At 37.9% G+C, this 15044-nt stretch overlaps 2 protein-coding genes across 2 annotated transcripts; one reads left to right on the forward strand and one right to left on the reverse strand.

The window, feature by feature from the left end:
- Positions 1 to 69: 69 nt before the first annotated feature.
- Positions 70 to 6363, reverse strand: LOC144655876 (netrin receptor UNC5C-like). Its single transcript, XM_078516049.1, has 7 exons — positions 6202 to 6363; positions 3503 to 3939; positions 2915 to 3058; positions 2050 to 2220; positions 1703 to 1778; positions 1360 to 1443; positions 70 to 741 (listed from the first exon to the last, which is right to left on the reverse strand). The coding sequence occupies exons 1-7, from the start codon at positions 6209 to 6211 to the stop codon at positions 734 to 736; spliced, it is 930 nt and encodes a 309-aa protein (XP_078372175.1). The 5' UTR covers positions 6212 to 6363; the 3' UTR covers positions 70 to 733.
- A 735-nt stretch (positions 6364 to 7098) lies between these two features.
- LOC144658544 (uncharacterized) lies at positions 7099 to 15044 on the forward strand. Its single transcript, XM_078518971.1, has 6 exons — positions 7099 to 7623; positions 9226 to 9353; positions 11225 to 11405; positions 11583 to 11702; positions 12753 to 12911; positions 13317 to 15044. Exons 3-6 carry the CDS (start codon positions 11229 to 11231, stop codon positions 13392 to 13394), a joined length of 534 nt encoding a protein of 177 aa, XP_078375097.1. The 5' UTR covers positions 7099 to 7623; positions 9226 to 9353; positions 11225 to 11228; the 3' UTR covers positions 13395 to 15044.

Here is a 15044-nt window from a genome sequence, read left to right on the forward strand (position 1 = left end):
GTTTTTTTTTACCTTTTAGGATGAACTTAAAAGCGAAAGGAGACAAAACCAGACAAGAAACCCACTAAATGCAGATAAATTAAATATTTATTCACGCTATAGCTTTTCACAAATGTCAACCGTGTACGTTTCCTTTCATTCAAATCTCTAACTGCGTACGGTGTCGACTCCTTTAGGAGCATTCTCTCTTGGTCCCAGTTGTTTGAAGGGTAGATACGACAACGCTACATACCCACCGCCATTCTGTCCCTAAACACTCATACTTACTTTATTTTGGCAGGGTTTTAAGTTTTTCGTTTTTTCTTTCTTATGTCGAATTTTCCCATTTTCTTTTATGTTATCACGACAAAATACTTACCTTTACAGCGTAATTAAGCCTTTTGCCTAAACATACCGGCGTCATCTATACTTTATAAGTGGAACGCTAATTTTCAAGTTTTATAATGAAGTACCGGTGAAAAGCTAAGGACATAAACATTGTTTTTTTTTGTTTCAAGTGATTGTTCTCCTCGAGAGGGCTTTTAACTTTTTTACATCTTTTTTTTCGTTTTTGCATACACTAGAGCAGAACACATAGATGTAAATGCCTTTTCCTGCCATAGTTTTTAGGTAGATTAAAATTAAGGAAATGTAGAGTTAAAAAACGGTCCTAGTTATAATGCGTCTTCATAGCATTTTTTGCGCAAACAGCGTGGTTTCTTGTTTGACATTGCCTGGCTCAGCATCATTTCAGTCATGGCCCTGTCGGTTAAACAAAAAAGAAATAAAGTAAATATAACTAACTTTTAAGCATTTTGTGTTGATTTGATCAGCTGTTCGAGACTAATAAGTACCGTATATACTCAAAAAAGCGCCGCGGCGCTTATTAAATTTGTTGGGCCTCAAGTGCGGCGCTTATTTGATAGTGGCGCTAATTTGAGGGCGGCGCTTATCTAAAATATGGACGCCACAAAATATCTAATCTATACGAAACTTTTACAGTAACTAAATCACTTGTCTGTTAATTGACAGTAATTCATTCTTGCGGAAGAGAGAAGTTGCGCTTGCTGTCCCAGAAATGTACACGGCCTTTACAACGTTAGGAACCACGTATTGTAAGAACTTTGGATAGAAAACTAATAGGCGAGCGGTACATCATGATAACTTTGGACTGCAAAGCATCGCTTTTGATGTGCAGTGCTGTTTGCATTTTCTTGGAATTCCTCAAAAAAGCGCCGCCTGAGGACTGCGGCGCTTATTCAGAGGCGGACTTATTAACTTTTTTGTCTCAAATGCGGCGCTAATTCAAAGGCAGCGCTTATTCGGGGGCGGCGCTTATTCGAGTAAATACGGTATTGAACTTTTGGGATGCAGTCTTACCTTTTAGCCTTTGCTTGCTAAACCCTGAACCTGCAGTAAGAAGCTGAAGAAGTTCAAAAATCGCTGGTGTCTGAACAGTCGTGTCTGAAATAAAAAAAAATTGTTTGAGAACAATTGAAAGTACTATTCGTTATTTTTGCGAGACTCTTGTATAGTGAAAAAGTGCGACAGTTACGAAATCGAAAAACGAGACTGGAATAAACAGACTTTCATAAACTATGAGAATTTCATTTGAAAACAAAACTAACAAAAATTTGAAAAAATACAAACTGAGAAATGACATTCATAATAGCAGTTAAGATGATAGGTATAGTAGGCCATTTACTTGCGCTTTCAGACTTACCGTTTAAGAAGTCCATAAAAGCGCTCTTAAGTCTCTTAAAAGCCTCAGAAGGCTGGCTGACCTCACTTCCTCCAGTCTTTAAAATGAAAGAATAAATAAGAATGAAGAAAAAACTATCTTTTGGTCCTTGGTCTATGTAAATTTGATTGTTTGTTTGTTTGTTTGTTTGTTTGTTAAATTATTCAGTATATATTGCTGAATTGTTTGTTTGCTTTGTTTTTCAGTCAGTCGAGTTGAATATAGTTTTTATTACATACTTATGACCTTCCTTGACGTCTGTTTCGGCTATTTTCAGAACTACATAAACTTTTATGCTGATTTGTATTAAATTTTATTTTTATTGCCACCTGCTCAAAGAGTGCCACAATTTCCGTGTTAGCACTGTCCATTCCATGCGATACTGTTATTCCACAGAAAAACCGCTGTTTCGTTTTGTCAACGTGACTTATTAAGAAGTCGCAGCGAGAGAAGTCCGTGGAGTTTTCAGGGGAGTTCCACGCATCTTTGGCCTTAATCGTCTAAAAGGAATAACAGAAAACATACTGATTATCAACGGGAAAAATAGTTTTCTACGCGGTTAATTAGGAAGGTTTTGCAAAACAGCAACCGACGAACTGCCAGAGCATGGCCTTCTACACGATTCTACATTTTTGCGTATTGTGTTGGTACCATAATCGCAAAGCCTTTCTCTTTTCCTTCTTTTTATTTTTTTTCTTCAGCTGCAACTTAGCTGAATCAGTAATGTGGAGAAATTGGGAGAAACTACAAGAGGTTATAGAGGTTATAGGGATAAGGGATAACTCACAAAAGTATTTAGGGATAAGGGATAAATGTTTATTCTATAAATAATATTTGGGATAAGGTACAACAATTCCAATTTTTGGGATCATGATAGTGAAAATTAAAATAATACGGATAACAGCTTTGGTAATTTTAGGGATAAGGAATACTTGCCCTCAAAATTATTGGGATAACGTAACCCCCTTAACAATATCGTATATTTGAAATGTGCTGAAAATGGCAAAATATGGGACCATTAATGTGTTTGAGGGCAGTGGACTACGGATTAAAAGGTTCGCTTCTAGGCCGGCTATACGTCATGTATAAACACGAGTTAACAAAAAAGTTGGTAGTAAATTGCGATGGAAGTAAGTTACGGCTTATTACTAGAAACACTATTTGTTTTTATTATTACAAGATCCGAGTAAGTACCTTCACTTTGTTTCCTTTGATCTGCCATCCAGGTTCCAGAGCAGTGAACTCAATTCTGATGTCTTCATCACTGTTAGACACAAACAATCCAGCGAGAGCTGTCAATCGTCTGTTTCCCATTTCTTCTTCTTTCTGGCAAACTTGCTGTTCATCAAAAAGAAGTGATAATGCAAAACCGAATTACAAATCCTTGCACGTTTAAGTCAATATTGATAAAGGAGAGTAAGTGTTACTAGTGAAACAAACAAAAAAGGAACAAAACAGAAATGCATAACAAAAACAATAAAACAAAACGAAAAGTGTCTAAATGGTATGATAAGGCACAGGAATGCAGCATGCACCTCGCCAGTTCTAAAAGAGCGGTTATAACTCCAAAAGGAAAGCGACCGAAATTCCATCCATAAAAGTACAAAGAAGATAAATCATTGAAGAGGGTAACCTTAAATTTTGATAAAAGCATAAATAGGATTCCACTTGTGAAAGTTTCGACTTGTCAACAACTGATCAATGTCTTCCCTTGCGTTGGACAAAACTTGACTACTATACCTTATTAATGTTTTCATCAAACTTTAATTTTTCTACCATTACCTTAACGGCTGTTATGGTATCATCTACGAGATAAACGCGAATCTTCCAATCGTTTCCTTGGGTTGGCTTTTTACCAAAGATCACCATTTGCATTCTTTTCTGGTCGTCATTTCCTGGAATTCCAAAGGCCGCAACTTCAAGGTCTTCCAGCAGGCATGGGAGGGTTACTTCAATGTCGTTATGTTTGTCTAGAACTTTGGCGTCAGGGTAAACTTCTTCCACGTTTCTCCAGCTATTTGTCATGGTAACTTCAGTCTTACTGCAGTGACTGATCAGTGACCGACATTTGACAACAATGTCCCATGTGTTACCTTTTGTCATCAAACAGCAGTGCTCGATCAGAATTGGTCCTGGAGGAGTGTTTCCTTCTCGAACTATTTCGTAACAGCTGCTGACCAAAACTGATCGAGATTCACGATCTTCAACTTCAGCTGCTTCTGATTGATAAAAAAAAAATTAATATTCAATATCTGAATAGGACATTAAACCCCTGAAAATGCTGGAGAAAGGCGCCATGGGCTTTTACATCCTTGCAAAATAACCTATTGAATTTTGAAAGGAAAGTCAAGTTATAATAGTAAACTAATAACAACTTGAAATTGGAAGTAGATTTTAACCTGTTTCCTAGCCGGATAGGACTCTAGGACGTCAATTTAAATAAGTACTGCTTACCAGTTGTAGGGGTGGTGAATGGTACCTGGAAAATTGTGGGACTCCGAAACTAGATCTGATCAAGAAATCCCGGAAGCCTCTCCCGAGAAGTCTCGTTTTTCATGAACGGTGTGTTGGTTTCTGCCTTGGTGTCTCGACCTTCTGCTGTAAGACACGTCTCGAAGGCTCGATCGCCAGGGCCAGGGATTTCTTATTTTAGGAAATACGTTCCAAATGCTAAAAAGGGGATCTTTCTTCGAGTGACATAACAAAAAATAATACGCGTCACGCTAAATAGGTTGCGTGTAAATCACTTTACGTTTCCTCGCCTAAGGTCCTGGCTAAACCAACAGAAAGATCCAGTAAACTAAACACTAATAAACATATTTGCTCTATTCATGAATAAATGTTGCACTTGCTGTTTAGCGTTCTAATAAAGCGAGTTTGGATCACGCTTCTTTACTGCGAAATTTTAATATTTATTAAATGCTCCAGCAAGTATTTTCAAGTGTGTTTTATACGTATAAGATTTGGACCTCAACGTCCCTAACCCAGGTTGAATCAGAAAGTGCAGACCTGATAGCTAGAAGCGCACTATTATCCAGTAATTTGAAATTGCAAATGACTTAGCCCTTGAAAACAGTTCCAACATTATAATTACACTTTCTCTTAGAGCATTTCTCACTGGGCAGGGTATAGGCAGTAATTTTGTATTTAAATATTGGTAAACTTGCCGAGTCGTGTAGAAATGGTTCCGGCTGGTAAAGTAATGAATTTGAACATGAGATCTAATCGGATGTTCCAGCTAGTTATCCACGAACTAATTGGTCTCAAATAAGGCCAGACGTACTGTAGTTCGAAGACTGTTTTTTTCGACGACCTCGAACCCTAACGACAGCTTACGGAATCGAGGAAAAAATTGTCGGCTGAATTCCAGAGGCAGTACCAGATTCAGTCTTCGGTATTGAAGTTGTCTGCCTTATGTAAAGTAATACTACATACAAGTCTCGAGATTGGTTTTCTTCGCATTCAAGTCTCCTTCTCGAATTGGACTCGGCGTCTCGGCTAGTCTAGGACTTAACGATTCACCTTCTCGTTCCATTTTTTTCTGGGCCATACCTCCAATTTGCTGACTCGACTCGATATGAAAATTACACCATATATTGCTTTTATATTGAAGTATGGTTATATATATTCTTAAAGGTAATCGATTTTTCCATGGCAGCGATAAACAGAAAACCTCGAAATCAGCAAAACCTGAATTTACGCGAATCAGGATTCCTTATTATATGAAAACTAATACCAAATAAAATTTAAAAAGGAATAAAAAAATTCTGTAAATAAATCACAAAAATGATTCAAATTGCCATTTTTGCATAATAATAAAAAGTGGACCGATCGAGACACAAACACAACGTTGCTGAAGTAACCTTAAATAGCACCTAAATGTGTATTTAACTAAAAAAATCAGCAGCGTTTCTTGTTTATCGTTGCCATAGAAATAACGATCGCCCTAACATGAATATATATTTTATAAATCTTCAATCCAAGACTAATTTCTCGTGAAAAATTTCATTTGGATGCGAGTCTGGGAAGACGGCTAAACGGCCAGTTGAAAATTTTAGGTATGGTTTAGAAAAAAATGTTTCGAGATACCTTAAATTACTACATACCAAGTAGTAATTTACTCGGCAAAATATACTTGATGTAATAGGTCGTAATATATCACTCCGTCTGAGATAATTTTTTCGTGAGCTCAACATGAAATTAGCTGGAGAAATTAATACGTAGATCAAGTATGGAAAAGAAAAGTAAGGGATGAAACAAATATAAACAGCAAAAATAAAAATAAAAATAAAAAATAAAATAACAAGCTAGATAAAATAATGATGTACTGCGCGTGACGAAACTGATTTTTTTTAAAGTAAACAATGAGAAGTGTAGCGAGCGGTGTACGTACCACTCACTACAGTCTAAGTTAATTTATGCAAGTTATTAATTTTACGGACTACGAAACTACAGTTTTACATTTATTCGACTGGACTTACCAGGACGCATCGAGTCCACTTTTTGGCTTTTTCTTGGATTTATAAATTGAGCAACACTTTCCCTGTCCTTGCAGCAACAAACGTGCTGACAAAGTGAAATTTATCTAGTATGCACGGCCAATTTTGAATTGGCGTAGATTGTAAACAAAAGTTACCAAAAGGGGTTTTTCCCTTTTTATGAAAACAAAGCATTTTCTAGCTGGCTAAACACTTGTTGACATTTGACATCCAGTCAAACAAATAGAAACCGAGAAATGCTCATTAAAGCACATTTCAGTTTTTAGGGGTTTTTCCCTATTTTAAGACAGCGACTTAAGCAAGTACATTTTTTATGCTAACCACATGTTTTCATTAGCATGAGGTCAAAAGATTAAAAACCGAGAAATGCTCATCAAAGCATATTTCAGTTTTTAGGGGTTTTTCCCTTTTTTAGGCAGCGACTGAAGCATATACATTTTTTATGCTAACCACATGTTTTCATTAGCATGAGGTCAAAAAATTAAAAACCGAGAAACGCTCATCAAAGCACTTTGTAGCCTTCATATCCTCGAGTATAACAGAATTTCTGAAAAAAAAAATGCAAAAGAAGGTATAATATCACAGATATATTCGCTGCTCTTAATCAAAATCACTTTTTAAATAACAGAGATTCACTATGTCTTTGCTTACGAGACGTGCCTGCAGACAAAACGAAACTGCAGTCGAAATTACAGTTGAAGTTCATCGAATTTATTTTCTTCTTTCCAAACTAAAATTCGTTGTGTATGTGCACTTAATCTGCTAAGAAACAGAGCGAAAATGAAATAAATGAAACAAATCAAAGAGGTTTTTACCCCACAACATATTTTGCAACAAAGCACATTCCGGGCAAAACCGCATGACGTCATATGTGGCGACCTGTCGTGCAAATCGAAAAACGCGCATCAAAGCACATTTTAAGTTTTCTTTCTTGAGGACAACGCTTGGTTGAAAAACAGAAAGCCTAATTTTATAAGAGAGCAAAAATACGGCTTTTAGGTCGCTCCTTCTTTGTCAAAGCCAATCCTTTTTACCTGAAAACAGCAGAAAATTTACTACACCGCTTCCTTTATAAGTATGCGAAATGACTGTACAAAACGAAATTGTGCTAGGGGAATCCCTTCACTTCAAAAAAGCATTTGTAATGGGACTTTCCCTTAAACTGGTCTTAGAAGAGACTTGGTAAAATTCGTTTGCGTATATACTGCTTGACTTCTGACTAGGGAAATTACAATCTTTTCTCTTCGCGATGAATGTATGTTCTGCTCCGTGACCCGAGAAAGCAGATTACAAACACAACGAAGAGCTTTTATTTCGATTCATTTGACAAAATGTAATTGAGTTGGCTGTCTTTCGAAGAGCCACTTGTACAGCGCATGCAGAGAAAATTTAGCCACGTAAACGGTAAGTTATAGTGTTAGAGTTGCCAATTTTCTTTCTCAGATGATAGAGATCTTCCTTCGTAGAGAGGGAAATTAAAATCATCACCCATTAACCGTGCTGTTTTCTGGTGAAATGTTTATTTTAGCGGTAAAGGTGTTAATTTATAACAAATTAGCTTGAACGCCAGCTTTGCCGCACGCGTAGAGTCGCACGAGTTCATATTGTTATGCCAACCCGCGGTCACCCGAGACGACAAGAACTTCACACCTTTTGAAAATATCACGCCCGCTTTGGTGTTACTCACGCAATCCATCTCAAATGTATTGTAATTATCCATTTAAGCTCTTTTAATCAGCACTTGGTTGTTATGAAAGTTTATAGAGCTGGAGGCTAAAACTCAAACTCAAACGGTTATCGCTCGAAACGTCGACAACAAAGCAGCGCATAATTTCGGTTAACTGCTTTAGTAATTGTCAGCCCAAGTAAGAGGGTCCTGAAGGGGTAAAATGGAACTGGGATTTGCCTATTTTGACTGGGATTTGCCTATTTTTTCACTGGGAAAATGGGATTTAGGTAACTGGGATTGGGATTCGGAAACAAAAAATGGGAATGGGAAGCATGCCCATACATGACTAAACCTGCATATTTGTGTGGCGTTTCTTACATGCAACGTGTGCACTAGGGTAAAAATAGTTCGCTAAAATGAAAAATTCAACTACGCAAAAAATTTGCGCGACATCTGCAAGAAAAAGTGTCGTAACCTTTGTCTAAAGCCATAATGAATAGGAATTAAACCCACAAGTACTAAATTTTTGAATTTAACATCTGTGCGTGGGTTTCCAAAGGTGCTGTCGATTATGGTTTGGTTTCTTCAGCTTCCCCCCCCCCCCCCCATTTTTGGGGGGCGGGGGGGGGCTGGGGCTGACAGAATTCTGAGAATGCGCATGCAGGTCAATATTAATTTCTGGACTTGCTCAACGACGCCTGTGCCTGGGTTCGCCGAAGGGAGAGTTCAGGGAGTGGACTGCATTTAGGACAATCAAAACAACAAATATATTATGCTTAAGCCCGGTTTTCCATACACTGAGAATTTTACTACTGGGAATGGGATATGGACAAAAAATAGGCTGGGAAATGGGATTTGGGCAAAATTTGGGCTGGGAAATGGGATTTTGTACCCCCCCCCCCCCCCCCCTTCAGGACCCTCAAGTAACTGTCTTATAGTTAGTGTGATAGTGATCAGAACTGTGAATTGTAAAATTATGAATGGAAGAATACTTAAGCCTTAATTTCCGCCATTAATGTCAGTTCTGGTCGCTTAATTACTCCTGAAAGATAGGTCGTCTTTCACGGGAGTTATCGAGGAATAAGCCCGGAGTAAGCGACCTGAGAACGTTGGCCATGCAAAGAGCAGAAGGCTTAAATTCAGGCTACCAATGCTTCAATCTCGATTCAATGGGCAAAACAGATTTCCATAGATATTTTCCATCCAGTAACGCTCAGTTCTCTAGGACAGCAATATGAAGAACCGAAGTTTGACAAATGTTTTAAGCTTACTGTTTCTTCTGGTTCATAAACAACCATGCCCATGAATTAAAATAAATACGTTTTCATTCACTCTAGGAATTCCAAGAGGATATAGACTACTTATAGCTATTCAAGCGAAAAGTCGTTTTGTCTGACACGGTTGTCTCACTGAATATTACCTGGCTACAACCTTCATGGGAACTAACCGAAATAACTAATTAAAGGTAAGTTCTTCACGTAGTCATGCATTAGGGCCGTAACCAGACCTTTGCAATAGACGAGGCAAGATCTTGCTAGTGGGTTCTGGGGGCATGCCTAGACCTAGAAGTTCTGAAACTCTTCAGAGACATTTTTCATAAGGTATTTCTTGAGTAAAATCAATCTTGTTCAACTGGGGGTTATTTTCCCAAGTGCATCGTCTTGCTCCTTGCTAGTTACAACCCTGTGCATATTACCCATTGCGTTTACTAATAAAAAAAATCCTGTATTATTTTAATTCGAAGCTTCTTATAACTTTCTTAGAATGAGTTGATTTCACCAAAGTATTTTAAAATATCAAAAAAAATATATATATAGAAAATCCTTGCTCAATTCAAATCATTAGCACGCCACAATGTATTGGTCACATGTTTTAGTTTACAAGCCAGTTCCAGGGGCGGATCCAGGGGGTGGGGGGGGTGGATTGGGTGGCTAGCCACCCCCCCTTGATCCACCAGAAAAATGAAAATCAACATATAAAAATAGAAAATAAGGACAATGTCCATCCACCTTTCATAGTCAGGCGGCCATTCAAAGTTAAGAAAGGCCATGTTTCCAAAATAGGAGATTTTCGACAGCCTGTTTTACGAACTTCTGGCCTAAGGGACCGGTCATTATTTATCGCCTGGGGGGAGCGGAGGTTTTGGGCTAAACATAGTAAAATTTAGGTGATCCCCCTTTAAATGTTATTTCACTGAAGTGATCCCCCCTCATTTCCATTGATAACTTACGTGATCCCCCCCCCCCCCCACCCCAGATGTCTTTGCACCCATATTCAGTTATCAGATATGGAGCCCTGGCAAAATCACAAAACCCACAAAAAACCCACACTCCACAAAAGTGGAGTTTTTTTTAACAACATTGCCCCACAGATTAACCAGTCTGTGTATCGTCACAAGTAATCTGGGTTCAGGAACTACCCCGTTTGTACAACAGCAAATGCGATGGGCGCTGAATAAATAGGGGAGATGTCAAACTGAACAAAGCGAATAATTTACTAAAGAGTGAGAAATACGGAGTGTGCAAAAACATAAAAGTTCATTTCAGGCATAAAGAGCTGCATTCGAAGGCGAAGAGCTCGCCTATTTAGAAGAAGCACAAAAGCGAAACACTGCACTGTACACGGAACGTCAGTCCACTTCAGACAAGTTAACAACAGCGCGTATCAACCTGTCAAAGAAGTTTCCTTATGCCAAGAAACTCATCAGTGTCAAGAAAGCATTTTAAAAGAATAAAATCCAAGGACAACCTGCTGTAGGGGACTAAATGTTGTTGATGAATCGGATGATGAAGATCAAGAGGCAAATGAAGTCGTCGAATCGAATGTAATACAATCTTTGATGTACTCTTGCCTTACAAAAATGTAATGAATGTTACTTCACCCGTTAAATTCATAAAAAAAATGTGTAATTGTTTATAGTATCTTGTTGGCAGTTTCGAAACTTTTATTCCACGAGGCAAGAAAGTAATGATAGGGATTAGTAGTTTAACCCCAGTTAGGATGGGGAGGAGGCTACTTGAAGGGGGTGCGAACGGTTTTTAAATTGATGATTTTTTTGGCGGTTTGTCGAGCCATATGAGTAATGTAGGGTTGAAGTGGGAGGTTGGGGGGCTTGGGTGGGGAGTATTTTCTTTAACAATATTCCATACCAGTGGGAGCTTTTTTTTCCACTGGAAGATTACATAGCAACGGAAAGACAACCGACTGAGGAATTTGAGTATGACATAGATTTATTTCCTTTATCATTTTATCTCGAGTAACCCCCTCCCCCTTGATAAATTATTTGTCCTCCTTTTTCGTCACCTACTGGCTTAACGTTATTTTTTCACTTGTCAGGATCATGTCGGACAACATCCCATTAGATGTTCAAAGGGCATATACAGATGGCGAATATTATAATTTGGATTTATTCAGTTATGTACAGCCACCAGTGTACGGAAACAGCGGATCACTTAATCAACTCATCATGTACATAACGAGAGCCTTGGAGAACTCCGACAGATTAGCCTTTATGCAGGTATGGAAGTTTTAATGACATAAAAAGACAACTGACTAGCCGACAACTGCTAGCACTTACAAGCAAGCTAAATTTGAGCAATTGTGCAAGTGATTAGTGATGTCTACCTAGTGTTATACAAGAAGGCCACCACTCCTTCCTATCACGATAATCTTATTTTATTTATTTTTCTTTTAGGCGGAGCAAATTAAGCATGGGATGATTAAAGTATACTCAAACAGCTTCTGCTGGCAGAAAACGCAAGGCTCCAAACTTATTGCCAAGTTAATTATGGAAGATTTCCACGCTAAACAACAGGTAATAACAAACTTTTATTTTGTCCCTGAATGACTTTTTGAAAGTTGTTCTAGTTTCATATGATTTTAATTCAAAATGGCACTGGCAAGAAATGAATGCTCGGGGGGTTAATAAAAACGTGGTTTGGTGCCAAACTATCTTCAGAATTGCAAATTGCCGAGGATATAATGAGCAATAGATAGTTTATTTAATTTTTATTGTCTAAGTATCCTTTTGCTACCATCAGGAATTCTTGTTTGTATCCTGCGTTCTATGTAACAGATTCTTGGTACCTTTTAGAGCAAAGTAATATTTCACAATCGAGGCTGATTTCTGGGACTGTGTTGCTATTTCGATTAAGTATCATGGTAACTATAGATCGCGTCAACCTTTTTAAATGACCCTTCTCAGCCACGCCTTTGTTTTTGTTCACATACGAGAGTTTCGGTATTATATTTTACGCGGAGTATGTCTAAACGAACGCGATCACTGTGAAACTGCCAAAGATAATTAAACAGACTTCCAGTAACACAACTTACAGCAGTGCAATAAGATAAGTATTTTGACTACAGCGTAGTATTTATGCACCTATCAATGTTAAGCCCGAGGGGCCGGGAGGGGTCGGGCACGGGGTGGGGATTTTGACATTTTCTTTAAAAAAAAGGCAAATTCCCCACCCCCGGGACAAAATAATTGGTCAAAATCCCCACCCGGGAGCAAGGGAAGGTGGTCAGATGTCCTTCAAACCTTGTTGCAGGGGATCATATGTACGACCAAAATCCCTACACTGGGGACAGTCCTCACGATCAAATTCCCGTGGTTAGCCCAATCCCCCCCCCCCCCCGCTCCCCCTCAGGCTTAACATTGATAGGTGCATTACCTATGTTGTCATTCATACATTTAGCACCTACGCTGCGCAGGGATTCTAGTTTTATCACTCATGATTTCGCTTCCCCATACAGTTTTCATAATTTCGATGGCATTGAAAATGGTGGAGGCTGAATAGGGTTGAACTTCTTTACGCTACGTTGTTCAATTTTATCTTACGATGGTTTCAATCAATTATTTTAGGTCGACAGAAGAAAAATAGATGAAATGAAATTAGCAGAGAATAAAGTGTTCACCTTGCCAAGCTGTAATGCATCCATTATGAAACTTGTTGGAAAGTTGATGACTGTTGACAAGCAAGTTCTTTTGGAAACGGGAGAGTTAAACGTGAAACTGTCTATGGTGAGTTTCCTTTCTTTGCGGACGGACAACCTTGTTCAAGTTTATTTTTTTATTTACATAATTGTTCACGGAACTTAATTTTTTTAACGGCATGCAACCATATCGGAAAAGGTATATATTTCAAAATCTTAGTTTTCCCTAATGCTTTACTTTCTTGAAGTACTCTAATTTGCATTTATGGATCATTTTAGCATCCTTTTATTAGTTTTGATTACGTTTGAGTCAGTTCTGGTGGTGGATAGAAAGCCCTGCATGATTACTGTGAAATTTCAACTTTTTGGTTTTCATGTCAGCTTCACTATAGTAAGAAATAACCATGACTGATATATGTCATGATGCAAACAAATGCAAATTAAATCGTAGTAAATATCGTGTACTTAGCCTTTACAAATCTTTTCCGTTTAGCTACAAGGTGAAACCAGGGCAGGAGTGGAACACGACTATTGTACCAGCCAGCCAACAGAACAAGAAATACCCACGTGACGCCGGATTGAACAAAGACATAATTGTTAAGTTACTTTTGTTAGACATTATTAAGCAGACTCGTACCCAGTTTTTATTATCTTATTTCTCTTTTACTGAAAATAAAAACTGGACATGAGTCTCAATATTAGGTACTTGTATCAATAGGCAGAAAATAGAAAAAAACCCTTTGTTTCTTTTTCCCATACTAATTTGATAACGTGCCTATGCAGAGCTGTAACTAGCAAGAGACAAGACGAGGCACTTACCTCGTCTAGAGTTTAAGCCAAAATTAAAAACATTTTTTTTTTTGCTGAGGAAATAATCCCAAGATGAACAAAGTTGATTTTTCTCAAGAAATACGTTATGAAAAATGTCGAAGAAAAAGTTTCAGAGCTTCTAGATTTCAAAATTTTCTAAAGGGCATGCCCCCAGAACCCCCTAACAAGATCTTGCCTCGTCTATTGCAAAGGTCTGGTTAAGGCACATTGGGTATCATTTTGTGTCTTTTTTGATGTACATTTCTGGTGCCAAGTTCGAAGAATACCACCCTAATATTTATAGAGATATTCTTGATTTAGTGCTTTGTCTTTTTGTTGAACGATTTGTAACGTCATCACTTTTCTCATTTGCATAATACAAAAATGTAAATATTTCTAAAAAATAGAAGATATTTCAAAAAGAAAAACGCCATTCTTCTTTATTTTGAAAAAGCCTCTTAGATAAGCAACAATTATCCTGGGGCACTTTAAGTGAGTTTGCAATTATAATGCGATGGTCCACGGTTTCTCAAGAGATCATCAGCTCTCAAAATCATTATTCCCTGCATTGAAACTGGTCCATGTTTCGGTAAAATGGAAAATAATTCATTTTAAGGCTGGATTCTGAGCATTTTTCAAAAATGGTGGTCCTTAGTGTCATTTGTGTATGTGATAATACGCGATAATTATTTATCGTTTCATTGTAGTATATATTTATTAGCTAGGGGAAGGATATTATGGTAACTTCTCAATGATAATATATTAATATCGGCCACTCAATTATTTTGAAGCTTTCTCGTGTCCAACGTCGCAATAACAATTAGTAATATGGAAATTATACGAACCCTATTTAGACTGGTATTTCGAACTGTTAATGGTGTGCGTATGTGTGGTGATACATCCAGAAAAGTTATTTCAACGATGGTCTCATTAGGATTATGAATTCAAATCGCACTTAAGCGATGTCAGAAATTGTAAAAAATTCCTCCATCTTGGATGTCAAAATTTATGTTATGAAGTTGCCTCAATTGTCAAATTAAAATGCTTTAATGTATAGAGTACCAAAACAAAATAAAAAATAAAAAGGCAACCATACCCGCTCAGCAGGCCGGACCTTGTCCCAGTTATAGTGGCACGAAACGACAAGGAGTATTACTACTCCCACCCTGGATAGGATGCTAGTCCATCGATCACAGGGTTACCCTTGGCAATGTATAAGTGAAATGGGCTCCTGCCAGTACCAATTTATACACCTGGGTTGAGAGATCGGCAAGGAAACGTCATAATTCCTTGCAGTATCAGCTACAAAACACGTTTAACTCCACAATTAATTTGAGCGAAATTCATAGCGACATATCATCTTCGAACGACATCGAGTCGTCATATTCTCGAGTGAACGTTATGGATTTCG

Source organism: Oculina patagonica, chromosome 6, assembly GCF_052425735.1.
Source record: "Oculina patagonica isolate OP01 chromosome 6, crgOcupat, whole genome shotgun sequence".
Taxonomy (NCBI): domain Eukaryota; kingdom Metazoa; phylum Cnidaria; class Anthozoa; order Scleractinia; family Oculinidae; genus Oculina; species Oculina patagonica.